Below are 27,307 nucleotides of genomic sequence, written 5' to 3'. Positions count from 1 at the left end.
ACATTTCCAGATATTATGGAGCCAGATTTTTCTAAAATCCTTTGATGCACAATTTTTGTCCTTCTGCCAGAATTGTTCTCTATTCTGCTCCAAATACTGCAGAGTTTTTGCTATCCACTGATACCATGTCTACCATTAGGTCTCAGGAGCTCCAGCGAGAGGGTTTTTTTAATCAAAGCCAATTGGGTCACAATGGCTTTCAACCCAGGAAGTCCCCTGCCCACGTCATGGAACCTGCATGCCCACGTCATGGAGTTTAGTGACCCACTAAATGTCTCCCGAGGTGCCTGTTCAGAATCTGCTCTCCATTTGCATCATCTGCATCAAGAACCAACTTGATGGCAGGAGTTTGGCCAAGGCCCCTGCACGTGAAGCAGGAGGGATGACGGAATGGCTCCCACAATAGCAAAATACCCAGTTCCTTAGCACTTTGAGCAGCTGGCAGCACGTTTTGAGGCTGGGCTCCATACCTCTGATTTCAAGCGCTCTGTCTCTATTTCTCCATCTTCAATTTGTTGCCTGAGTTGCTTGGCAACTGTTTTTTCGGTCTCCACAATCTGAAGTAAATGGAGGTACTTCTGCATTAAGCCTTCGTGCTCTGTGGCGAGAGTCCCATAACTGTGACAGAGACAGCAGAGATAGAGGAGCTGTTAAAAGTTGCTCTCATTCCTGCCAGCTCTGAAACCCCTTCAGAGGCCTGGCATTCATGATGCCCCCAGTCTCACTGCACAGCAACAGTGGGCTCCCGGGTCGAGTTGTTCCTGTAAAGCAAATTATTTTCAGTGTGCTAGTTCACTTCCAGCATGATGAACTGCTATCATTAAAAAGTTTTATGGAATCATATATATATATATATATATATATATATATATATATATATATATATATATATATATATATATATATATATATATATATATATATATATATATATATATATATATATATATATATATATATATATATATATATATATATATATATATATATATATATATATATATATATATATATATATATATATATATATATATATATATATATATATATATATGTTTTCTTTTCTTTTCGTAGGTCTTTACGTAAGAAGAACCTGGCTAAAGAGAAATACATATATATATTGCTCCTAGAAGCACGAAGCCGAAGACACCAGCCTGAAGATGACGAATGAGACTTCGTCGAAACGTCGCCAAGACACTTCCAATTTTACGCAGGAGAAAACCCGAATAACCAAAGACCTACATATATATATTTTTCTTACTTCTTCGTAGGATTTATGTGTGTTTTTCCTCTAGCCAGGTTTTTCCTACATAACCAAGGTTTTTCTGCAGCCCTAGTTCAGTGGAATCACATCCACTTGATTCTGGGCTTTTTTCTTTTTGGCAGCCAGCAAGCTCTTGCTGTCTCTTGAGTCTCACACCAGGCAGCAAGAGCTTGCTGGCTGCCAGAAAGAAAAAACCCCAGAATCGAGTGGATGTGATTCCACTGAGCTAGGGCTGCAGAAAAACCTTGGTTACGTAGGAAAAACCTGGCTAGAGGAAACACACACACACACACACACACACACACACACACACATGCTTTCTTCTCTTATTGTAGGTTTTTGTGTGTATTTTTCTTCAACCGGGTATTTTCCTACGTAAACCAAGTTTCATATATATATATATATATATGATCCCATAAGACTTATATATATATATCAGGAAAATTTATATTTTGCTGATAAAGAAATAAAGGGAGACTAGTATAGATCTATTTCAAGCTTTTTAGCTTTCATCAGCTAGCCATACCCTTACTCGGATTCGAACTTGGGCTTCCTGCATGTTAGGCAGTTGAATTAACCTTCTGAGCCACAAGTTTTTCTCCCTTCATCAGCTTGAGCTTAATCTTTCCCCTGGCTCAAGTTGATGAAGGGAGGAGAACTTGTGGCTCAGAAGGTTAATTCAACTGCCTAACATGCATAAGGTGACCAGATTTTAACATTGGTAAAGAGGGACATTGTGGGCGTGGCTTATTTTGTGGGCGTGGCTAGCTGGTCATGTGACTGGGTGGGCGTGGCTAGCTGGTCATGTGACCGGGTGGCCATGGCTATGTGTATAGGGTAAGGTGAACAGATTTTAACATTGGTAAGAAGGACACCATTGTGGGCGTGGCTTATTGTGTGGGCGTGGCTTGGAGGCCATGTGACTGGGTGGGCGTGGCTAGCTGGTCATGTGACCGGGTGGCCATGGCTATGTGTATAGGGACTACTCAGAGGGCTGAAAAGTCATTTCTGACAGGTCCTCACACTTTTGACTGGTCCTCACACTTATGACCATCCTCACATTTATGCCCGTGCAGCATTCTTAACAACCATGTCACTCATTTCACAACTGCTTCTCTTCACCATGGTGACAAGATAGGGCAAAAACGTAAAATTTGAGGACAGTCGTAAGTTCGAGGACTGGTCAAAAGTGCGAGGACCAGTCAAAAATAACTTTTTCAGCCCTCCGAGTAGTCCATATGCACAAAAGGACTAACCAGAGGGCTGAAAAAAGTCATTTCTGACAGGTCCTCGCACTTTTGACTGGTCCTCACACTTATGACCATCCTCATATTTATGCCTGTGCAGCATTCTTAACAACCATGTCACTCATTTCACAACAGCTTCTCTTCACCATGATGACAAGATAGGGCAAAAATGTAAAATTTGAGGACAGTCGTAAGTTCGAGGACTGGTCAAAAGTGCGAGGACCAGTCAAAAATAACTTTTTCAGCCCTCTGAGTAGTCCATATGCACAAAAGGACTAACCAGAGGGCTGAAAAAAGTCATTTCTGACAGGTCCTCGCACTTTTGACTGGTCCTCACACTTATGACCATCCTCACATTTATGCCCATGCAGCATTCTTAACAACCATGTCACTCATTTCACAACTGCTTCTCTTCACCATGATGACAAGATAGGGCAAAAATGTAAAATGTGAGGACAGTCGTAAGTTCGAGGACTGGTCAAAAGTGTGAGGACCAGTCAAAAATAACTTTTTCAGCCCTCTGAGTAGTCCATATGCATTAAAGGATACAGCAATAGAGAGGGATGAAGGAAGAGAAATTAGAGTAGGAGTGAGGGTAAGAGAGGGAGGAAGAGAGGAGGAGGAGGAGAAAGGAAGAGGAAGTAGGGAGGAGAAAAAGAGGGTGGGGGGAAGAGAAAGTAAGAAGGAAAGAAAAGAGAGAGGTGGTAGGTTTGAGGAGAAAGATTGCTGTACAATAAAAAAGATGAACGGGAAGAAAGCCAACCCCAAACAAATATAAAGATATTAAGATAAAGAATGAATTGTTAAACTTTAAAGAATAAAAGAGAACAAATATGAATAAATAGCAGTAATTAGAAACACACATACAAACATACAATGTATTTTCTTTGAACAGAATATTTGGCTGGTTCACAAATTTAAACAGCGTTTAGTTATTTCAATTAAATTTACAATTTCTATATTTCCTTTTTGCCATATTTATTCCTCATCTATTTTTAAAAAAAACCAATATTACCCTTCATCCTCATCTCTAATCTTAATCAAATTCAATTTTTCCCTTCTATTCTATATTTACCCCTTCCCATTGTCATCTATTTTTATATCCATCCTCACATTGGTTAATTATGTAATTATGTAATACAGTTGTTTAATACAAATTCAACATTTTAATATAAATCAATTAGTTATATAACTATCTTTTTTGTATATTAATCAATATGAACATGAATATTCCAATTATTTCCATGCAATCCAATTTCTTACAAATCAATTAATTATATCTATCAATAATAATAAACCAAATAATTTCCCCCATATATACCTCCAAACCACAACTTAATTGCTGGGTCGCCCGCCCCTCCTCCCATCCGCGCGGCATCAGCCTACCCTAGCCCAGGGCTGGGCAATTGTGGCTCTTTTACAACGTTTGGACTTCAACTCCCGCCGAGCCCATTCTGGGGAATTGTGGAGAATTCTGGGAGTTGAAGTCCACAAGTCTTAAAGCTGCCAAGGTGGGAGACATCAAGCATGAGGCTGGCCAAGTATCCTCCTTGAGAGACAACAGTTGAACATCAGGAGAGCTGTAAGAGGGCAGGGCTACATTTGGAAATTTTCGAATTTTTGCAGGTGGTGCATTACGATCTGGTGTCTGCAATGGAGAGCAAAATCCGGCTTCTTCTCTCCGCTGTAAGGGCGGCATCAGGATTCCACCTTGGTATATTTGCAGCACAAGGCAGCCCTCCTCTCCTGTCGCTTGGGACTCGGAGCGGTAAACAGCGTCTGGTTCGGGGAGCAGCCGGATTTTGCTCTCCATTGCTCTCTCGGCCCCCTGCAAGCTCTCGTCTCTCGAGGAACGCTCCCTGAAATGGCGCGGGAAACTTTGGTTGGGCTTCTCGAGAGATGAGAGCTTGCAGGGGACCGAGAGAGCAATGGAGAGCAAAATCCGGCTGCTCCCTGAACCAGACGCTGTTTACCGCTCCGAGTCGGCAGGAAACGAGGGCTGCCTTGCGCCGCAAATATACCAAGGTTTTTTTTTTTTAACACTGATCAGCTGTAGGTCGGCCCTTTGAAGCCCCGCGGCAAGAGTTCAAACAGTTTTTTTTCCCTCTAGCCATCAGCGGGGACTCAGGAGGCAGAATGAAAAATCGGGACTTTTTTAAAACGCCGCGGGACGCGGGACAAATTGCTCAAAAGCGGGACTGTCCCGCCAAAAGCGGGACGTCTGGTCACCTTAAACATGCAGGAAGCCCAAGTTCGAATCCGAGTAAGAGTATGCCTAGCTGATGAAAGCTAAAAAGCTTGAAATAGATCTATACTAGTCTCCCTTTATTTCTTTATCAGCAAAATATACATTTGTATAAAATGGTTTGTCGTGAATGTGACTGCTTGAGGGCTCCTGGATTGGAACTGAAAGGCGAAAGGGAGCAGAATGCCCCCTCCCACATGTTGGGGAAGACCAGGTGTCTCGATAGAAAAATACTATATATATATATATATATATGTTTTTGTTCTAGCCAGGTTTTCCCTACGTAGCCAAGGTTTTTTTGTAGCTCCAGCTCAGTAGAATCACATCTACTCGGTTCTGGGCTTTTTTCCTTTCTAACACCTAGCAAGCTCTAACTGCTAGGTGGGAGACCTAAATAGATCCATTTCTAGCTCGTTAGCTGTCATCAGTAGGCCACACCCATATCCTCCCTGTAAAGGCACAGTATCAATTTTCTTAAAGTCACTTTAAAGTCACTGGTAGGATTTTAGCTGAGGTTTTAAAGGACCTTGCAGAGTGCTCTGTAGGGAATTTTAGAAGATTTTAAGCTGGGATTTTAACTAGGATTTTAAATATTTTAACCAACTTATTTATAATGATGCGGGAAAACACCCGAGATTTTAATTTTTTGCATATATATATATATATATATATATATATATATATATATATATATATATATATATATGATATTTTTGTAATTTTTGTAATTTTTTTCCTATGTAGATAAAGTTGTTAAATGGCCATGGTGGGATGAAATCTCCAATCATCACTTTCAGGCCTGTCAGACATTTTGTGTTGTTTATTCTGAGACTTATGGGAGACTTATGTATATATATATATATACACACACACACATCTTATATATCTATATAAAGCTGTTCCTACTTGATAGCTATCTCTAAGAATCACATATTTATTATATGTATTATATATATTGTTTTTGTTTTTTTTCTGTCGAAGCACCTCGTCTACCCTAATATGGGGTAGCATACTGCTTCCCTTTTGCCTTTCAGCTCCAATCCAGGAGCCCTCAGGCAGTCGCTATCACGACAAACTATTTTGTATCAAATTTAAATTTGCTGATAAAGCAATAAAGGGACACTAGTATAGATCTATTTCAAGCTATTTAGCTCTCATCAGCTAGCCATACCCTTACTCGGATTCGATATACATAATTTTATTACATTTGATTGCTGCCCATTTCACCGCAAAGCTACTTTGGGCATCTTACAAGGCTAAAAGCAATACATCTGTATGGAGTCCACTACTGATCCATCAACCACCCCCAGCGTGAAAGTTCCCTGTTGGGCCCCCATTTTTCTCCTGCAAGTCTGTCTAGACAAGCCTGAATCTTGTAGACCTGTTTGGGTCAGTAATGCTGGGCTCAGAAGGGAAGGGCTGGTCTGGAATAATGACACTTCCGGTGTTTCATTTCAAAAGCCATTAGGGTAAGGGAGCCCAGCTGGTCTGGCTCATACAGGGTACACATCAGGAGGGGCTTCTGCTGTGGCCGAGAACTTGCTGCCATTCCTTTGAAATTTCTCATCCAATATGCAAGATTTAAGGGTAACCCACAACTATTTTTTCAACTTCATCACAAGGAAGGGAAAAGCCTTGTTAAAAGGATCTCAGAGATCAAGGAAAGAGAGGGAGGAGGAGAGATAGTGGTGAGCCTCAGTATAAGGCAGCTTTGTATGTTTAATTAGCATTCAAGAATTGTAGTGATTATTGAAGCTCCGCAGGGATCTGAAGGTGCAGATGGCTCTTTGTGCTCTACTGCATTTCTCCTGCAAATGCCACTTTCATACACCTAGAGGTTGAGCACATGCTGTGGTCCAGCTATGTTCCAGTTGTCCAAGACAATCTGCCTGTGGGCTGCTTAAGATGCTTGTACAGTCAGAAAGCCCTGGTGGGGAGAGCAACAGGAGGAGGAAGAGAGGAACAACCAGAAAAGCTGAATATTTTGAGCTGTTGCTCAGCTAGATGAGGTGAACAAGTCATTCCAAAGTAGCTGCTGTTTGCAAAGTGTGTCTTAAGAGCAGAATGGCTCAGTAAATAAGCAGATGCCGTACAAACCATGATAAGGCAACAAGCAGAAACAGAGGAAAACTGAGAAACCAGTGCAATTAATTGGTAGATTTCCAGGATAGACCCCTGACCCACCACTTTAAAGTGACAATATATTCTTGCCTAATCTAGGCATATTCTGGCATATTTTGAAGCATGTACAAAATTGTAGTAGTATCGACAGTGTGTACAATAACTTATCATTCTAGTCAGTCTGACAAAAATTGTTGTACCATTGTACACGCTGTTGCACTGTTGGCCAGAAGTTCTGCTCCTTTGAGGCATCTGATTTGTGAGCCTTGCTGATGGCAGCAGTTGAAGAAAAGTGGGATATTGGAGCAACGGGCGACCATCCTTAAGGTCAGACCAGAAGATTTATCAGACTGAAACAATGGAGGAAATAAGCTTTGAACTGCTAAGCAAGAGAGCGAAGAATGGATCCCTGAAGGACAGAAGGGAGGCAGCTTTGCGCTGCCAGGAGACAAGAGCCTGATGCTTGCTGAACCATTGCTACAATTTGGAATAGAGACAAACAGATGCACACCAAATCTGCATATCAGGACTTTCCAGAAATTGCCAAGGAATAGAAAATGCAGACAGTCCAAAACTGAAGGATTTGTGAAAGCTCAGAATGAAGTGATGGGAAAAGGTCTTTTTAAGATATAATCAGAATAAAGAACTATATGATAGCAAAATGATAGCAGGTAAGGGAAAAAGGAGAAATACTTAACTCCTATCCAAGGTGTGATAGCTCAGTGATTAACGAGGCTGAGCTTTCAACTAACAGCCAGGGTTCAAAACCCGAGCACCATGAGATGGGGTGAGTTCCCGTTCTTTGCCCCAGCTCCTGCCCACCTAGCAGTTCAAAAGCATGCAAATGCAAGTAGATAAATAGGTATCCACTTCCGTGGGAAGGTAACAGCATTCCGTGGGCCTCAGCCACATGACCACAGAAGGGTCTTCAGATAATGCTGGCTCCCTCGGCTAAGAAACAGAAATGAGCACCGCCCCATAGAGTCTGAAATGGGGAAACGTTATCGTTACTTTTACTGAACTCCTATTTCGGTTTAATCTTCCCCAACAGAAAAGGATTTGTCTGTAAACTGCCACTGTAAAAAGCAAGAGGAAGCATGAGACTGATAACAAGCTGGTGGAAATACTACTTCTTTTGAATTTAATATAATTTTTTAGGAGGAGATTAATTTCTTCCTAAGAAGTTCCTGGAAATTAGTGTTTGACTGAACCTTTGAGAAATTCTGGGAAATGGTTGAGGTGCCAGACAACCGGAGGTGGATGCCAGCCATAACTTCAAAAAGGAGACCTGGAGAACTAGATCCGACATCTGAGTACAGAAAGTCAAAGGATTAATTAGTAGACTATCAAATTCTATTATGTCTACTGCAAGTCCACAATATTTTGATCAGCGAATTATTAAATGGGTCTGGATAAAATTAGAATTTATGGAAAAGTGATTAACATTTCTTCATTAAACAGAAGAGAAGTATCAAGTTCTGCGTCAGCATTTTTATTAATCACCAGGATGAAGCCATTGAAGGTAACAGAAAATTGAGTGCAAGTATTTTGGAAAACAAATAAAGTTCAAACTGACCTTGAACAGTTGGAGAAATTGGATGGAAACAGAAAAATGAAATGTAACAGAGATAAGTTCAAAATTCTTCAGTTTTCTTCTCAGTTTTGCTGAGAAGCAAAACTCAAATGAAGAGGGATAAGAAGCAGGCCATGGCTTAGTAGTAGCTCTTGTGAAAAACACCTTTGAATAGTAGTGGTTAGAAAAGAGAAGGAAGCAGCAATGGGATGAGACCACTAAAAAGGCAAACACAATATACATTGCCAGAGGAAGTCCAGTTTATTTGCTTTGGACAAACCCCAATTAGGGCTCTACACTTTGAGAAGGACTCACTGAAATTTCTTCCATGTAAGGCAATGAGATAATCAGGGGTCTAAAAATGAAATCTTCAGAAGAAAACCTGATACACACACACTCTCCAATACCCAAAGGATGTCCCTGATCAGAAGGTTAACTCCAGTTCTTCATTGACTCAGACCGTCCAATATAGAAAAATGGATTTATATTGCATAGAATGGGTTCCAATAGGATGTTTCCAACAATCTCTTAACTTAGTGGAATCAATGAGCCAAGAAGAGGTGGGCTCATCTTTTCCTGAAGTTATCTAAGAAGAAACTGGACCATTTTCTGCTTAATTTGGATTCCACTACTTAACAGTGGTTTAGATTCATGCTTCAAAGAATCTTTAAGCTGTAGAATTCAGCATGCCTCATCCTAACCCTCACCAGGTTATATTCACAGTCCATGCCTGACTAAAGGCAACTTCCAAGAGTTTGCAGAGATAAGATAAAGTGTGGTTTGTGTAGCCTGCACCACACACACAGACACACACACACCTCCCCCATATAGATGTACAGTCATGGACATGCAGAGGGGAAAAAACTGCTTTGTGCTACATGCAGATAGGAAAGATCCTTCCTTTCCAGGAAAATGGGTTTGTTTTCACATTCCTTTCCCGGGAAAAGTGGGAGCTGTATTTGGCTGCACAACTTCAGGGAAGAAGGAAATGCAGGGATCCCAACGACTCTGCATGGGACGAAGGGGACGAAGAGGAGAATGAGAGACGCAGTTCAGCAGAACCTGGTTGCCCCCCCCCCCAGTGATGGACAGCCCTCTGTTGGATGTATTCAAGCAGAGATTGGCCAGGGATTGCTTGGTCTCAGTGGCCCTTTGGCGCTCCTGCATTTTTGTGATTCTCTACGACCATCATTTAGGATAAAAATCCTAAAGGGGAAAACAATTTAGTAGCATGGGAAACTCTGAAAAATATGATAATAAAAGCCCAGTTCAGCACAATACCACTGAAAAATAAAAACAAGAAATCCAAGAAGAAACAAGCATGGTTCCATGCACAAAGATCTCTGATAAACTGAAAGACAGAAAGGATAAGTACAAAAAATGGAAAGAGGGGCATATAACTACGGCAGAATATCAACAGATAGCCTGAATCTGCAAACATCAAATCAGGAAAGCAAAGGCTCAGGATGAATAAAGACTTGCAACAAAAGTAAAAAATAATACCAGTAATAGAAAAGTTTATTTCAACATATAAATAACAAGAAAAAAGTCAACTGTAAATTCACTAAAGAGAGAAGATGGCAAGGTAAGTAACAGGCATAAGAGAGAAAGAAGAGCTGCTTAACTCATTCTTTGCATCAGTCTTTACGCAGAAAGAAATTATAGCCCAAGTTACCAAAAACATAACTGTAAATGACAGATTAGAAATAAAAATTAAAACCAGCAAGAGAATGGTAGGAGAAGGCCTGTCTGATCTTGATGAATATTAACAGATTAACAGAGTTGGAAGGGACCTTATAGGTCATCCAATCCAACCTCCCACTCAAGCAGGAGATCCTACACCATTTCTGACAAATGGCGGTCCAGTCTCTTCTTGAAAGCCTCCAGGGATGAAGCTCCCACAACTTCCGAAGGTAACTTCTGTTCCATGGGTTGATTGTTCTCACTGTCGGAAAGTTCCTCCTCATTTCTAGGTTGAATCTCTCCTTGGTCAGTTTCCATCCATAGTTCCTTGTCTGGCCTTCAGATGCTTTGGAAAAGAGCTTTACCCCCCTCCTCTCTGTGGCAGCCCCTCAAGTATTGGAAGACAGCCATCATGTCTCCCCTGGTCTTCTCTTCACTAGACTAGCCAGGCCCAGTTCATGTAACTGTTCTTCATATGTTTTAGTCTCCAGTCCCCTAATCATTTTGGTTGCTCTTCTCTGCACTTTTTCTAAAGTCTCAACATCTTTTTTATGATGTGGTGACCAAAACTGGATGCAGTACTCTAGGTGTGGCCTTACTAGGGCTTTATAGAGTTGTATTAGTACCTCCCTTGATCGTATCCCTCTGTTAATGCAATTTAGGATTGTGTTGGCTTTTTTAGCTGCCGCCACACTGCTGGCTCATATTTAGCTGATTGTCCACTTGGACTCCAAGATCCCTCTCACCATTACTGCTATTAAGCCTGGTTTCCCCCAGTTTATACGTGTGCTTTTGGTTTTTCTGGCCTAAGTGTAAGACTTTACTTTCCCTACATTGAATTTCATTTTGTTAGATAGGCCCCGGGGTTCAAGCCTGTCAAGATCCACCTGGATCTTGAGCCTATCTTCTAGAGTGTTGGCCATTCCTGCCAGCTTTGTATCATCTGCAGATTTGGTGAGTTCCCCTTCTATTCCCTCATCTAAGTCGTTTATGAAGATATTGAAGAGTACTGGGCCTAAGACAGAACCTTGTGGCACCCCACTGCTTACTTCTCTCCATGTAGACTTAGACCCATTAAGGACTACTTGTTGAGTACGGTTTGTCAGCCAGTTGTGAATCCATCTGGTGGTGAAGCTATCTATCCCACTTTTTTCTAGCTTACGAAGAAGTAGGTTGTGGTCTACTTTGTCTAATGCCTTGCTGAAGTCTAAGTATATTATGTCCACAGTATTTCGCTGATCTACTAATTTAGTCACTATGTTGACGAATGAAATAAGATTGGTCTGGCATGATCTGTTTTTAACAAGCCCATGCTGACTGCTAGTTATTACTTTGCTCGTTTCTAACTAACTAAGTTTCTAACTAACTAGACTAACAAAATGCTGTGGACATAGTATACTTAGGTTTCCACAAAGCATTCGACAAAGTAGACCACAACCTACTTCTTAGTAAGCTAGAAAAATGTGAGATAGAAAGCATCACCACCAGATGGATTTGTAACTGGCTGACACACCGTACTCAAAGAATCATCCTTAATGGTACTACAACTATATGGAGGGAATTCCGTAAGCAGTGGGGGTACCACAAGGTTCCGTCTTTGGCCCAGTACTCCTTAATATCTTCATAAATGACTTAGATGATGGAATAGAAGGGAAACGCATCAAATTTGTAGATGACACTAATCTAGCAGGAATAGCCAACACCCCAGAAGACAAGCTCAGGATCCAAAAAGGTCTTGACAGACTTGAACAATGGGCTCTATCCAACAACATGAAATTTAATGTGGAGAAAAGCAAAGTTTTACACATGGACAGGAAAAACCAAAGGTACAAGTACAGATTACCATATTTTTCAGACTATAAAACGCACTGGTATATAAGACGCACCAGGATTTTGAAGAGGTAAGCAAGAAAAAACGTTTTTGCCCTCCCCAGCCCACAGGAGCACTCTGCAGCCCTCCCAAAGCCTCTGCGTGCCCTGTTTTTGTGAAAAATGGGCCTGTTTTTTGCAAAAACGGGACAAGAAGCAGGACTTCAGGAGGCCATAAATGGCTGTATTTGGTGTATAAGATGCCGCAACATTTCCACTCTCTTTTAGGGGTGGGAAAAGTGCGTCTTATACTCCAAAAAGTACGGTAGGCGAAACCTGGTGCAAAAACAGTAACTGTGAAAGGGACCTTGGAGTCCTAGTGGACGATCACTTAAACCTGAGCCAGCCGTGTGCGGCAGCAGCCAAAAAAGCTAATATAATCCTGGGTTGTATAAACAGAAATATAGAATCAAAATCATGTGAAGCATTAGTACCACTTTATAAAGCCCTAGTAAGGGCACACCTGGAATACTGCATCCAATTTTGGTCACCACATTACAAAAAGGAGGTTGAGACTTTGGAAAAAGTGCAAAGAAGAGCAACTAAGACGATTAAGGGCCTGGAGACAAAAACATATGAAGAATTGTTGCAGGAATTGAGTATGGCCAGTCTAGAGAAAAGAAGGACTAGGGGTGACATGATAGCAGTATTCCAGGGTATACTGAGGGGCTGCTACAAAGAAGTGGGGAGCAATTTATTTTCCAAAGCACCAGAGGGCAGGACAAGAAACAACGGATGGAAACTAATCAAGGAGAGAAGCAACCTGGAATTAAGGAGAAACTTCCCAACAGGGAGGACAATAAACCAGTGGAACAGCTTCTCTCCAGAAGTTGTAGGTGCTTCATCACTGGAGGTTTTTAAGAAAAGACTGGACAGCCACCTATCTGAAATGGTACAGGGTCTCCTGCTTGAGCAGGGGGTTGGACTAGAGGCCCTCCAATGTCCCTTCCAGCTCTATTCTGATTGAAATAAATCATTGATCTGGCTTCAAGGTGGAGGAACTGGTTAGTTGCCTTGCAGGGGAACTTCCTGTGGTTCTCTCCCATTTTCTCTGTTCTCTGGTGGTTTTGGATGTCAAGGCTCAACCTTCTGGTGAACCAAACCAACAGGAAGTTCTGTAAAACCTCAAGAAACAAAGATTGGGAGGAGGTCCAGAAGGCAAAGGCCGAGTTCTTCTGTCATCAAGGTTGATCTACTTGATCAGACTTTTCGCTTTGGTTCCATCTGCCTGGGACCTTGGCCCTCATGCGTGCAAAGCTGCATTGTGTGATGCCTTTTTATTGTTTTCTTCAGCCTCCATGGCTAGTGTGCAGCAACATTACAGAAGGGGATGCAGGACAGATTCTGGCCTAGTTCCCCTTATTTTCAAACTGGATGTTAATTAAGCTTGTTACTGATTTAAATACTCAAAGTCACATTAATTTTATTTGGTATTTTGGCACTGAATTCCTGCCTGTGATGACACTGAGGACTCAGCAAAGCACAGGACTGTTGTGGGGTAATAGGCATCAGTGGTGGGTTGCTACTGGTTTGCCACAGATCGGGCAAACCGGTAGTGGCGGCGGCAGGAGGCTCCGCCCACCCGCCCAGATGTCTCTGCGCATGCACAGACGCATCGCCTGTGAGCGTGAGTGTGAGTGCACCCACGAGTGAACCGGTAGCAACGGGATTTGAAACCCACTTCTGATAGGTATGTGCCGCAGAGATGATTGGCTCAGCTAATCTGACAAGAATAAGGCTGGATTATGCATCACACAAAGCCAGTACAGGAACATGGTTTTACTTAGTGTGGTATGTGCATTCAGCCAGGATGTGGCTTACTCAGTTAACCATAACCAAGGAAACCACAGCATAGTGCAATCCACAAGCTCACTAGAAAGTGAAGTGATTAAAGCTGCATTACAGCAAACTAAGAAATTGAGCCTCGGGGGTTGATCTGACGACTGGTCCATCCAGGTGCTACCCCACTCTGCTCCCGCCCCCCCTGGACAGCCAGTTTCCGGTGGGAGCATGGCACTTACACACCATCTGGTGACAGAGATAATCTATGGCCAAAATAGGGACTATTAATAGCCTGGACTGCCTGAGGAGGCCAAACATTACATTATTATTTTTCTTTCATTTGGAATGTTTTTGCTTTTTATTGATCTATGCTGTTTAGATTCATAAATGGTGAGCTGGGCAGCCTTCCCGATTTGTAGCTCCCTGGTTCCTCTGATTTCCCCCTTTTGAAGCTCCTTCAGTTGCCTGGCTTCACTTCTGCTCTCCAGGATTTTTCAAAGAAAACGTGTTCAGCCAGACCGTCAGATGGCTCCTTCAGCTGCACTCTATGGAGGTATTTAACTGGCCCCCAAATTTAAAGTAAATAGTTATCCCCAGACAATATTTTTATCTGGCTTCAGTCCTGCTCCTTCATGCTGTTTTTATCATTACAATTTGCCAGGAAGAGGTGAATTTTAGGAGGAACATTCTTTTTTCTTACATTTTAGAAGAGATTGAGACAGAATATACTTTTCATGGGTGGGATCGGGTTTAATCTGAGGTCAAAGGAATTTTCAGGATATTTGTCGAAGGAGGCAAGTTGTTCGTTGTAATAGTCAAAGATTCCACAGCATCAAACTTTCTTTGTGAGACAGAAGTGGCATTATTCCCTCTTTATTTTAAGCTGGCCACCATTCAGTGGTCTGCCATTTGAGAAGTTAAAGGATTGCTCCCAGTGGTGCCTCGGTCACCCTGGTATCTGAAGAAGTAAGTGTAACTCCTGCTTCTCCTTCCCTTCCCAAGGAAAGCCTACCAGGCCCTTCTCAGGAGTCAGGCTCCAAAACCCAAGAAAGACACTCTAAGTCAGGGGTACCCAAACCTGGGCCGAGGCCTGGTACTGAGCTGCGGCCCATTCGGAAGCTCTTGGATAAAGGGAAACAGCAAGGCAGCTCTTCCCTCCATCTACTCTTCCTCCCTTGGGCTCAGCCTGCCAGGAGCCATCCTAGGGAGGCATTTCTGACAGAGATCCTTACCTGGCATGACTGATAGCTGCTACCCATTCGTCACAATCCTTGGCATCCTCAGTTCTCAGCTCCAGAGTTTTCTGGTTCTCATGATTGAAGTTAACCGTAAAATAATGCTGTAAAAATAAAGAGAAACGGTCTTATTGTTATTTATTTATTAGCAATAGCAATAGATTTATATACCGCTTCACAGTCCTTTTTACAGCCCTCTCTAAGCAGTTTACAGAGTCAGCATATTGCACCCAACAATCTGGGTCCTCATTTTACCAACCTCAGAAATATGGAAGGTTGAGTTAAGCTTGAGCCAGTGAGAATCGAACTGCCGTCATCCGTCAGTCAGCAGAGGTAGCCTGGAGTACTGCATTCTAACCACTGTGCCACTGCAGCTCTATTATTACATTTATACTGCCCCATCTTTTTCTTCATAAAAACTCAAGATGGTTTAAAATAATAAAATGTATAGAACATAACATTAAAATAAATGCACTCAAAATCAGAATATAATCAGCTTCATGGGAATATACAAGACTGGCACAATAAGCGGAGCCTTTAGTCTCAGGCCCACCAGCTCCCTCAACTGGAGCCACCAGGCATCCCAAGGTCATGTTTGGTCTGCCAAGAGAGCTGTTGGCAGTGATATCCCCATTTATTCTTATCTGAAAGATACAGCTGGATCAATAGGAAAATATGTGGTTAAAAGGATTTAAATTTAATTTTTTATAAAATAATGTATCGTAAGTACATGATGCCAAGGAAATGATCTAGAATGTATAAAGGTGCTTCAAATGTAGGTTGGAAATGCAAACATGAAGGGACATTTTATCATGCCGTGTAAAAAAGCTAAAAAGATTTGAATTCAAATACATACTTTGATACAGAGGATTCTAAAAATCAAAATTCAATTGGGACTAGATTTTTTTATTTTAGGATTAATGGATAAAGCTGGAAAAAAGCCACGAAGATTATTTCAGAAGATGGTTATTGCAATGGGGCTTCTATATGCACAGAGAAGGAAACATTCAACACTTGCCCACGATGGAGGAATGTTGGTAAAATTGGCCAATTTTGCTGAAATGGCTAAATTGACTTCTTTTATTAGAGAAAAGACAAAATCTGCATTTATTTGAGACATATTAACATCTCAAACATATTAAAATATTTGAGACCAGAAGCCTCTTATGGACTTTTAATGCATAACTGGAAAAAATGATTTTGTGGTTTATGGTTTTGAGGATCAGACAGAATAGATTATAGAAAAAAAGAGTACGAGGATGTAATTTTAGAGAGAAAGGTTAAAATATAATTGTACTTATAACTGCTGTGAAGAATATCTGGTGCCACTTTTTATATCTTTCTTCTATTTTTCTTCATTTTTTTCTTTTTTTTGCACTTTTTCCTTTTCTTTCTTTTTCTTTTTTCTTCCTCACTTTATATTAGTTTGTGTTAGTTTTTATCTTCTTGTTTAAAAGTTTTAATAAAAATTATTTTAAAAAATATTTGCTCTGCCAAGCTGGAGCTCCCTCCTGCCACTTTAGGGACCAAGCCCCCATTGTGGAGCTCCCCACCTGAGGCCACTAGAGGTCCTAATTACAGCCCTGCTTCTTTACCCCTCCTCCTCTTTGTAGCTGGGGGGGGGTCATTCTGGGCTTTTGTGGAGTGACATTGTGGTGACATTGGCAGGGCACCATCAAGATTGAGTGGAATCTTGAAAGCTACAACAATGGTTAGAAACCAACAAGATGTCAGGGTTCCAAGTAACACCCCCAACGAAAGAAGACTCCAAGGCTTGAAGTTCCTCAAAGTTCCATTTTATTAGAGATGTATTGGCACATCTGGGAAAACCCGAATCTGAAAGCTTCCAGGTTTTCCCCACCCAAAGGAAAGTCCAAGTCTCTTCCCAGCACCCACATGTCCATCACACGGTCCAATCAAAGCACTGTCCCAACTGGAGATGCCTCCCAGTTCCAGCCCTCCAGGTGCAGGGCAAGATGTCCTTGACTCTCTGAGAAAGGAATGTTGTTATGACTTTATATTACCTGTGCTCCATACAATCCCCCCTCCCAGTTTCCCATAGTAGTAAATGTGGCTGGCCTGAAGATCCAATGCAAAAGGTGGCTTCCAGGTCTGACACAAGATGAATTTTAGTTCAGATCAAATCAGATTAACAGAGTTGGAAGGAACTTTGTAGGTCATCTAGTCCAACACTCTGCCCAAGCAGGAGACCCTACACCATTTCTGACACATGGCAGTCCAGTCTCTTCTTGAAAGCTTCCAGTGATGAAGCTCCCACAACTTCTGAAGGCAACTTCTGTTCCATTGGTTGAAAACTTCTCTTTATTTCTAGGTTGAATCTCTCCTTGATTAGTTTCCATCCATTATTCCTTGTTTGGCCTTTGGGTACCTTGGAAAATAGCTTGATCCCTTCCTCTCTGTGGCAGCCCCCCAAATGTTGGAAGACTGCTATCATGTCTCCCCTGCTACCACTCTTCACTAGACTAGCCGTGCCCAGTTCTGGCTTTGGGGGTAAAGGAAGCCATGGCTCTTCTGAAATTATGATGGTTTCTACAAAATTGCTTTTCCTCTTAAGGAGGAGTCATGTTGGCCCTTTGAGGTGAGTAAACAATCACCACCTGAAGATGATGGCATCTGCATCTGGGGAAAGAGTGGGGACTCTCAGCTGGGAGCATCTGTCACTCTGTCAGGCATCCTGACCTGAAGCAGCCTCCAATACCGTCCCTTGGATCCTGAAGGCTTTGAGCCTCTGGCTCACCAGTGAGGTGCCAGGCAGCGTTTGTGATTTTCTAAGCCTTCCTAATTGCAACCCCACCCTCACCTTTAGCTCAGAGCCATCATCAGGAAATGGGGGGGAAAGGGGGGGAACCAAGGGTCTGGGTATAGGTTAGGGAAAATCACAGTAGGCAACAATATATAGAGAAAAGATCTTGTGCCTTGATGAATCTTAAACTGAATATGAGCTAACAGTTTGATGTACTTGGGAAAACCACCCAATCAACCGCCAAAAGCAGTCCTGAGCTACATCAACAAAAACAGGGCATGCCAATCAAGAGAAGTCATAATTTTTTTCTACACGCCATATTGGTCATGAAGGATTTTCGCTGGATTAAAGTAACCAAGATGACCAGGGACTTGGAAGGCGCCACCTATGAGGAATGATTGAAGGGCTCGCCTGCAGGATGGAGGGGAGAGACATATCTGAAGGGATATCATACAAAGGACCCCAGATGGAGCACAAAGCTGTTCTCAGTGAGAGGACCAGAAACTACAAGGAAAAAGATTTTTGGTGGCACATGAGCAAGAATATCCTGATGTTAAGAACTTTTGCACCACAAAAGAGGCTGCCCTGGAGTCTCTGCAGTGCAGAGCAGATTCCTGCATGGGCATCAGGGACCACAGAATGGAAGGTCTGGAAGGGAACTTAGAGGCGGCTGCTTTGGATCTCCAGGACACCTTTTAGCCTGTTCTCTTCTTCGGTGTATGACTGGGTAATGCCCAGTGCCATTAAAATGCATTAGTTGAAGAGCTGTTGACCTGTTTTGCCACTGAATATCAAATGATTACATGATTGCATCACATGCTGTGAGCCTTTAATAGTTTTGAATAAATAGGTTTGATTGGATATTAATTATTGTTTTAATTCTAGACTTCATGGATGTGTCAGCCTGTTGAATAAACCCTGGTGTTCAGTCTCAGCCCAATGGAGGGGGCAGGCCCCGGTTTGTTTCAGGCTGCCGAGTTGAGAAGCTGAGCAGACTCAGGACAGGCTATTTTTAGCTTCCTTTGGCATTTATTCTTGTTGTGTTAATTTTCATCAGGGAAGCTTCTAGCCCAGTAAAAGAGTTCTTGCAGTTCATTTGCTCTCCTTTCTACAGTCTCCTAGGAAACGGAATATTCTGCATGGCCACAGATCCAATCGATTAAGTGGGGAAACAAGTAAGGAAGCACTTAGCTCTCCCCTTCTGATTCCACTGCTCTAATCAGAGGGGACCCCAAAATGCAACCTGGGAGAAGGTCTTGACAGGCAGAGATTGACCCCTGACTCCCATGGTGGTCAGGGCTGCCAGGTGGTGAGCAGAGGGGCCTCTCTTGCCTTGTTGTGGCTGCTCTGGGCAATTGTTCACCTGGCACTGCTCACCCTACATTCCTGAGCTCCTAAATATGCAGAATAGGGGTGGTGGCATCTTTGTCAAAAACAGTCAAGGGGCTGCTTGGAAGGATGATGGCTGCATTATAACTGAGCACAGCTCACTGCTCTTGCCTTGCTGACATCACAGAGGGGTCCCAGAGCTGCATTTCCACCCAATTTACCTGGACTTTGCTCTGCCTGATTAATGGCTTGGGACCACTTTCTTTTTCCATAATGCGTCTCTGCCTTTCCCCTCTCCAGGTCTTTGTGTTCTGTGCTGAGAAAGGAGGTGCAACAGAAAAAGGGAAGAGCAGATTGTGGCTCCCTTTGCTGATCCCAGAAGGGCTTCCTAGATCAACCCAAGGGAGGCTGGGGCTTTACGTGGCCTGTTCTCACTGACCCTGCCTGCTATCAGACACAGCACTGAGCAGTTTGGGGGTAACCAAGGGGTAGAGCTATGCTAAAGGATGGCAGAGCTACCTGCAAGTGTGCCAGGTCATGCCAATGGTTCTCATGATGCTGATCAGCCAGCCTGATTCTTGGCCAGGCTTTTGCACTGGGGAGCTTCTAATCCCCCCCCCCAAAAAATCTGGCTTGCCTTCTTCAAGGGCATCCTGCTGGATATAGTTTCGGCAGCACCCTGGAAACATTGCGGATGAGGCCAAGCAGATGAGGGTTTTCTCATCTAAATATAGCTCTTCTCACTGGTATTGCTGGTTATGTGAAGGACAACAAATCACAGCATGCATCTATGCTAATGTGTGCAGGGCCTCATCCTGCAAAAGTTCTGTCGTTCTTTCTGATCTTAAATTCCAAAATGATGGAATATGGACCATTACAGAGGACTGCATGTTTCTGCTCACTTCCAAATGTCTCCATGCTTGCACAGGGGACCACTTCCCAAACAAGGATCCACAGGACTAGCACCTTAACCTACTTGGTAAAGCTTCAGGCCAGCAGTCATGCCTGTACCGGAGGATACATAAGCTTTATACCTATGCAGGATACTGCATAGATCCTTTGGAGTTGGGGGGAAGGAGGGCTGTGGGAAGCATGAGCTAGAGCCAGGGGGAGGAAATGGTGTTCCTCTTGCGTTCCCAGAGGAGGGATAGGCCATGCCCTGAGAAAACCCTTATTTCCTCAGCCCAAGAGAAAACAGAGGAAGGACACTCCCCATGGGAACTTGGAAGACTGATGTTGTGCATCTCCAACTGCTAAGCACAATTAAGGAGTCCTCTGCAGCAAATGCAGGCTCTGGTGCCTGAAGGAGAAGACAGCTGGGAGCAGTGAGTGACTTCAGAATCAAATTCCAACCCTCATCCAAAAAAAGAGGTTCTCAATCTTCAGTTGAGGAAAGAGACCCCAGAAAGGAAGTCAGGAGAGTGGACCTCTGAAGGGCAGAGGGAGTCCAGCTTCATCCTAAAAAAAGGCATCCTTGGAAGTAGCTGATTCCCTTCAATGTGGAATAAAAATGAGAGATGACAATAAACCCAACGACTCATGAAACAAGTTTGTCTCTCTGGAGCCCAGATTAGCAATGTGACAGAACAATTTCCAAGATTTATCAAGCTGTCAGTTTTCTCTTTCTGCTATTCTGTATGGGGACAGATGATACTGCAATAATAGTTATAACTGCATCATTGTGGATTCTGGAAGGAAATCAATATTCTGGAGTTTCAGGTGGTTTCTCATCCACTCATCAAGCCTGGAAAGGACAAGGGAAATTGCCAGTTAAACTGACCAGTTAGACAAATGCTATGGAGTGGGAGATGTTTGTTTTCAGGAGCCACTGTCTTGAATGATTGGCTGCGTGGCACAAGTAGTTAAAAATGTGTGGCGAAGTGTGGTGACCCTAATCAGGAGAACTTTCAATTTCAGCTTTTGAGGTACAACTCCAACTAAAAACCTTGGATAAATACTTATGGGCTGTAGAAAGAAGAGGAAGAGGAGGAGTGGAGGGCTGGGGAGAAAGGATGAGCAGAGAGGGAAGGGAACAAAGAAGCTTTTCCACCAAAGCATGTTGATAAAGAAGCTTTTACACTGAATCCTAGAACATACAATAGGGAGGGACCTTGAAGATCATCTAGTCCAAGCCCCTACTCAAGCAGGAGACCCTATACCATTCTGGACAAATGGCTGTCCAACCTCTTTTTTAAAACATCCAGTGATGGAATATCCAAAATCTTGGTTGTCCTATTAAGATTGGAGATAAAACTAGAAGAATTTGAAATAAGGATTTGTATCCTGTAGAAATAAAGGAGACAGAATAATTATATAACTATATCTTGATATTACACAATGAAAATCAAGAATATTCGCTCAGCTCATGGCATTATCCATCACAATATGGGAAATATGATCAAATGAGATCTTATTTGGAGACCTGATAGGATGGCTGTCATGACTGAGAAGGAAGAAATGAAACTTCAAAAAACGTTTTAGAAAAAGAGAGGAAGAGTTGAACTATAAAATCTACAGTACAATTCAAGGGAAAGCACTTGTTGGTGCTGTTGAGTGTACATTGTTTAAAGTATGCGGAACAGTGAATAAAAACAGTGCTTATAAATGTTATCTATTGCTGACAATTCAACTATGGAAAAAGTATGGAAGTGATTACCAAAAGCAAAGATCTTTCCATACATGGAGTGGTAATGATGGGAGACTTTAACAGCCCTGACATATGTTAGCAGGCAAATTCTGCCAAGCATGGCCCTTTGAGGAAATCCCCAACTTACTATTTTTCTGGCACTTTTATTTTTCAGAAAGTAGAAGAAAGCACAGGAACTCCAACTGCCCTTGTTTAATGAATCAATCAGAAAATCTTACTAGGCCCAATGAATGCAGCAGTAATAGTGGGGTATGGAACCAAGGAAATCAAACTCATCTTGAAAGCATATCTACAAGAAAGTGGTTTTAATGAGAAGATGAGCACAAGGTGGACAGAAATTATTTAAAAAGGAGGTGCTAAAAGTACAGACAATCCAAATGAGAACAAAGGGAAAACAGCCAAAGAAGCAGAATAGAAAAGGACACGTTCTGGAGAAAGAATCACAAGTACAGGAGAAAGGTCCAGATTTTTAGAGAGGTTGTCAGAAAATTCTGGTGTTCAGAATGAGCTAAGGGAGCAGAGGATGCTTAGAAGAAGAAAAGGGGCTTCTTCGGGGTTCGCTGACAAGGCAAGAAGAAGCAGAATCAAAATCAATGAAGCCCAGACAATGCTAACAGAGAGCAAAGAAAAGGCAGAATATTCGGCCCCTTTAGTGAGCCTATTGTGTGAGAAGAGGATGGCATTTCTAGGTTGAAGAAACAGGGTTGCAAATTCAGATTAGATTGATAGAAATCTAATCAGGAAATCTCGAAATGCTTTAAAACTCCAGGGCCTGCTGAGTTGCGCCTTAGAGCACTGAAGGAAACACCTCATCATTGGGCTGGTGGTCTATGAAAATTCTGGCAAATGTGATGATAGATATCCTAACTCTAATCTCAAACATTCAAAAAAGGAGAAAGAAATTCATCAATATCTGATAAAGCAATTGATCTATTGAATATTTAAAACCATACATGGAATTATTGAGTCTAGCTTGATAAACCTTACCTCATATTTATAAAAATACAGGTAGTCCTTGACTTACCAACACAATTGACCCCAAAATTTGTTTCTAAACAAGATAATTGCTAAATGAGCTTTGCCCCATTTTACGACCTTTCTTGCCACAATTGTTAAGTGAATCACTGCAGTGTTCAGTTAGTAACATACTAACACAGTTACTAACATAAGTGAGTCTGGCTTCCCCATTGACTTTGCTTGGTCAGAAGGATGCAAAAAGTGATCATATGATCCTGGGACACTGCAACCGCCAGTTGCCAAGCATCCAAGTTTTGATCATATGACCATGGGGATGCTGCAACAGTCATGAATGTAAAAAAATGGTCAAGTCGTTTTTTTCATTGACATTGTAATTTTAAATGGTCACTGAATGAATGATTATAAATTGTAGACTACCTTTAAAATGTCTACTGGGAAATTTGCAAATAGCTTGATGGAGGAAAACAGAGGTCAAAGGTGCAAGAACAGAATAGACAAATATTGTTCACATAAAAAAAGATATAATTGTACTGATCACAGTGACATGACTGGCAAAAATAAAATGTTAATCTGCATCAACAAAAATATAATTTCCAACCTTCACCAAATAAAAAGACCACTATAGACAGGTGAACACCCCCCACACTTGATTGTATGAATTTTAGAGGGTCCCCCTCCAAGGAGGAGAGGGGCAAATGGCCAGCAGGCAGAGAAAGGGGAGAGTAGCAAAGTAAAGTGGAGCTGGAAACTAAGTAGAGCCAGAGGGACTGTCCAGCCTAGGGGAGAAAGGCCAGAAGTACCTGAAGAGGTCACGAGGCCAAAGCCTGCCCACTCCTGTTCCAGAGTCTGGGCTTTAAGGCAAATCCCAAGGGGATGTTAGCCACAATCACCTTGAAGCCATTTGAAAGTGGAAGGGATGACCCAGCAGGCAGAATCCCTGCTCTGAGCAGCCAATGGATTGCCTGGTGGTGCTGATCCTTTGAAAGCCTGCAATTCTTGCCACCAAGAGAAAGCAAAGCTCTTTTTCTGTTGGGAGGTTTTGCTTTCAAACTGGAGTGGAAGTGAAATGATTGAATTTGTGGTGCTGCAGAAACCCCATTTGGTTGGTGGCTATTGAGAGGCAAAGTGTTTGATATCTGAATGTGTTCCTGATTTTGGAATGGGCAGTGAAAAACAAAGCTCTGACTCCAGGAATGCCTCATGAGTCCATCAGCTCTTGTAGACTGGACAAGCCATGAGGCCATTTCAAGCTTCCCAGCCTTCTTCTCAGTGCGACTAGATAGCTCACGGTGTTCAGAATTGAACCGAGCTCCCTCCCAGCTCTCCCAGCCCCTCCCTCTGGTGCTGCTGCCTAATAGATTGGCAGAGACATGCACACAAATTCATGGATGCATATATGGATAGGGTACCCACATCAGAAGAGCCAAAGTGAGGTGAGAGGGAGGCTTTCTAAAGAATAAGAGATAGGAAGAAACTGTAATGCATTTTCAGGGAATTAGAAGTCACCTAGAGTGTTTCTCTCTGCATCTGGTTTGCCTCTGCAGCAAGAAAACGGAGGGCCAGAGGTTGCTGAGTCCTTCCTGCCTATTCAGCTGGCAGCAATTCTTTGGCTTTTAACAGAACAACAGAGTTGGAAGGGACCTCAGAGGTCTTCTAGTCCAACCCCCCTCTCAAGCCAGGAGACCCTATACCATTTCAGACAAATGGTTGTCCAATCTTTTCCTAAAAACCTCCAGTATTGGAGCACCCATTCTTGGGTGGAGATCCTCTGGCTTTGGAAAGCACTTAAAAGGTAGCAATGCTTTCCTACTCATGACTTACCCTCAAGCAGAGCTGAGATGATGACCCATCATGAAGACTCAGAAATGGTCCCCAGAATATGTGCATATACATGGAGCAGAAATAAGGCTGATTGGAATAAGATCCTGTAATAGTAAATCAATTGCAGGGAGCCCTTTAACTGTAATTTAATGCCATTGTTTTGGTGTTGAACTGAGACAGGAAAAATGCTTTGAATAACCAAGATGTGGAAAACTATTGTGTCTATAGAAATCCTGAGTAACAGATAGTCCATTGTAATCATCTGCAGCAAAGGATGATCTAGGACTCACAGTTGAGTTGATTTACTCAAAGCACCCCTGAGGAAGAAGGTGCTAAGAAAGCAGTGAGCTTTCTTGAGAACCTCACTGGCCTAGACATCTCCTGCCCTGTGGTCTGACAGCTGGCCACTTGGGCCAGAATGGGCAAATACTAGAAATTGGCCCAGGCCAGGTCCTTCTCCGCCCATTTTTTTCCTCTTGGTTTCTAAAATGAGGACCCGGATTGTAGGGGCAATAAACTGACTTTGTATAAAAATATACAAAAGTATGAAGGCTATTGCTTAACGCATTGTAAGCCGCCCTGAGTCTCCGGAGTAAGGCAGACATGCAGCAGGGGATGGATGCCCTGGTGTTCCTCTCAAGGCAAGCTGTGTGAGCAGCAGATCAAGTGACCCAGTCTTCACCTGACTCTAGAAGGTGCAGATGTGGTTCTTTTCCTGACCATGTTAAGAACTAGATTTACCTGACTTTGGAAGTCTGGAATCTCAACTATCTCACTCCTTTATAGGATCAGTTCTTCAAGGAGCTTCACAAGCCTTTTCCAAATTGCAGGGCTGGGAACAGAGTCTGGGAGTGCATTTCTTGCATGGAGCTGAGATATCTCTCACTCTGCAGCGCAGCTCAGGGGACAGTTTGGAACTCCTGAGCGACTGGGATGAGCCTGACTGGCTCTGGGCCCAGGAAATCCATCAAGGCTGGGCTGCTTGCCAGCTTTTTGCCACTTCAGGCCTGTGGGCTGGCCTCCAGCCTCCCCAAGAGAGAGAGAAGTCAATGGGGAATTGGCTTGAGGGAGGGAGAGAGGATGGTGGGGCTGGGGGAGGCAGATTTGAAAGAAGGTGAGTGTGAATGGCTGCAGATGAGCACAATCTCCCCTCCAGAAAATCAAGAGAAGTCTGGTAGCACTTTTTCCAGTTAACCAATTTTATTAAAAGGCATAAGCTTTTATTGAAGCTTTTAATCTGAAAAGATATTACTAGACTCTTTCTTTCATTAATTTTTATACCACAAAGACTAACAGAGCTTTCCTCCTGCAACATCTTCCACTTGGAGCATTATATTTTAGTATGCTGACTAATTAATTGGATAGGTTAATACTTAATTTTATAAAGAAACATGCAATTTCATTTATGGTAACTAATTTTCTGGGTGGAGAGGGAAGCTCCCGTCCTTTGAGTCTGGGGTGCTGAAGTGGGGAAGACCAGCTTATCATGCTGCTTATTAGGCTGGGGGCAGGCAGGGAGGTGGGGCAAATGCACCTGGCAGCTGCTGAGAGACTCCCCAACATGATCTCCCTGATGCAGAGGAGGACCCCCAAAGAGGCTGGCCGGGTCAGAGTTCCCCAGCCTCTCTCTGCTTCTCCATCCGAGTGCTCCCTCCCCCTCCCCCCCAAGATGCTCCCATCCCACCTGCTTCTCCAGCGCATCCTTGGGCTTGGGCGAAGGTGCTCTGTCGCACAGGCACCCTTCCAACAGGTAGAGGCCAGCTGGCCGGGAACTGGAGTCGTTCTCGAAGTAGAAAAGCATGTTCTGGAGGAGGGCGAACCACTTGGGGTGCCATTTGGTGTTGTCAGAGCTCCTCTTGCTGAGGTAGCCCCGCCGGGCCCCGTCCTTCTTGGCCAGCAGCCCCAGGTAGACGGCGTGCCCGTCGTTCAGGCGCAGCGCCTTCTGCATAGTGCGGGCACAGGGGAGCTCACAGCCGCAGCAACCGCAACGTCGTTCGGCTCAGCAGGGTCCCAGCAGGCCGGAGCCCCTCGCGCCGTCGGCCCGCCTCTCGCATGCCCGCCGCCGCCTGGCTCAGCGCGGGCACCTGAGCGGCAGGTTGGACGGCCAGCACCGGGGCCAGCGCCGCCGCGCTCCGACCAGCCCTCAGCACCGCGGACAGCGGCAAACTGCGGCAGCGCCGCGGCGCTCGGAGGCTGCGCGCGCCCCGCCGGCCAGCCCGGCTGAGAAGGAGCGCCGCCGCTGCCCTCCTCGCTCCCGGCCTGCGCCGCCGCAAGAGGGGCTCGGGGGTCCCGGGCGGGGCGGTGGCAGCCGAGCAGCCCGGAGACCGGCGCTCTCCCGACCGGGGCCGGCGCACCAAGCCCGTCCTGGCAACCGCGGCGGCGCGCCTGAGCCGAGGTTTATTTTTAGCTTCCCTCTGGCGCCTCCCCACGCCAAGGAGTCGGTCGGGAGGACCCTGCCCTTCCTCGCGCCTTTGGCGGGGCGGGACTCTTCGATCAGCCGCAGCTGCCGGGAACGCCGATGCCCCCAGCAGGGGAAGTTCGCCGTCCTCGCCTGGGTCCCGCGAAGCCCGGGCCAGCTAGTCCCAGCCCAGCGGGCGCCCTCGTCCGCGGGTGGCCCCGTGCGTCAAGCCAGCGTGAAAAGGAAGGGCCCGGGGAGTAAAGCGCCGTCCACCTGCCGGGCTCCCTTATCCAAGGCTCAGGCAAGAAGACTCCAGGAACAGCCGCTGAGCTCAGTCCAGTTCAGTCTCCC

The 27,307-nt window shown here is 43.8% G+C and overlaps 1 protein-coding gene across 2 annotated transcripts in view; it reads right to left on the bottom strand.

Moving 5' to 3' along the window:
- The window catches only part of RASGRF1 (Ras protein specific guanine nucleotide releasing factor 1), a 75,404-nt gene extending 48,414 nt beyond the window's left edge, over nt 1-26,990 (bottom strand). For both annotated transcript variants that reach the window (XM_034435533.3, XM_034435534.3), the window contains exons 1-3: nt 26,243-26,990; nt 15,017-15,123; nt 471-618 (exon numbers count right to left, since the gene is read on the bottom strand). In XM_034435533.3, coding sequence (XP_034291424.2) covers nt 471-618; nt 15,017-15,123; nt 26,243-26,506 — 519 coding nt within the window. In that variant the 5' untranslated portion in view covers nt 26,507-26,990. The remainder of the gene's footprint in view (nt 1-470; nt 619-15,016; nt 15,124-26,242) is intronic.
- Between the last annotated feature and the right edge of the window lie 317 nt (nt 26,991-27,307).

Source organism: Pantherophis guttatus, chromosome 13 (assembly GCF_059756535.1).
Source record: "Pantherophis guttatus breed Tessera chromosome 13, ASM5975653v1, whole genome shotgun sequence".
NCBI classification, from domain to species: Eukaryota; Metazoa; Chordata; class Lepidosauria; order Squamata; family Colubridae; genus Pantherophis; species Pantherophis guttatus.
The sequence above is the reverse complement of the archived record's forward strand: the minus strand, read 5'-3'. Positions and strand labels throughout refer to the sequence as shown.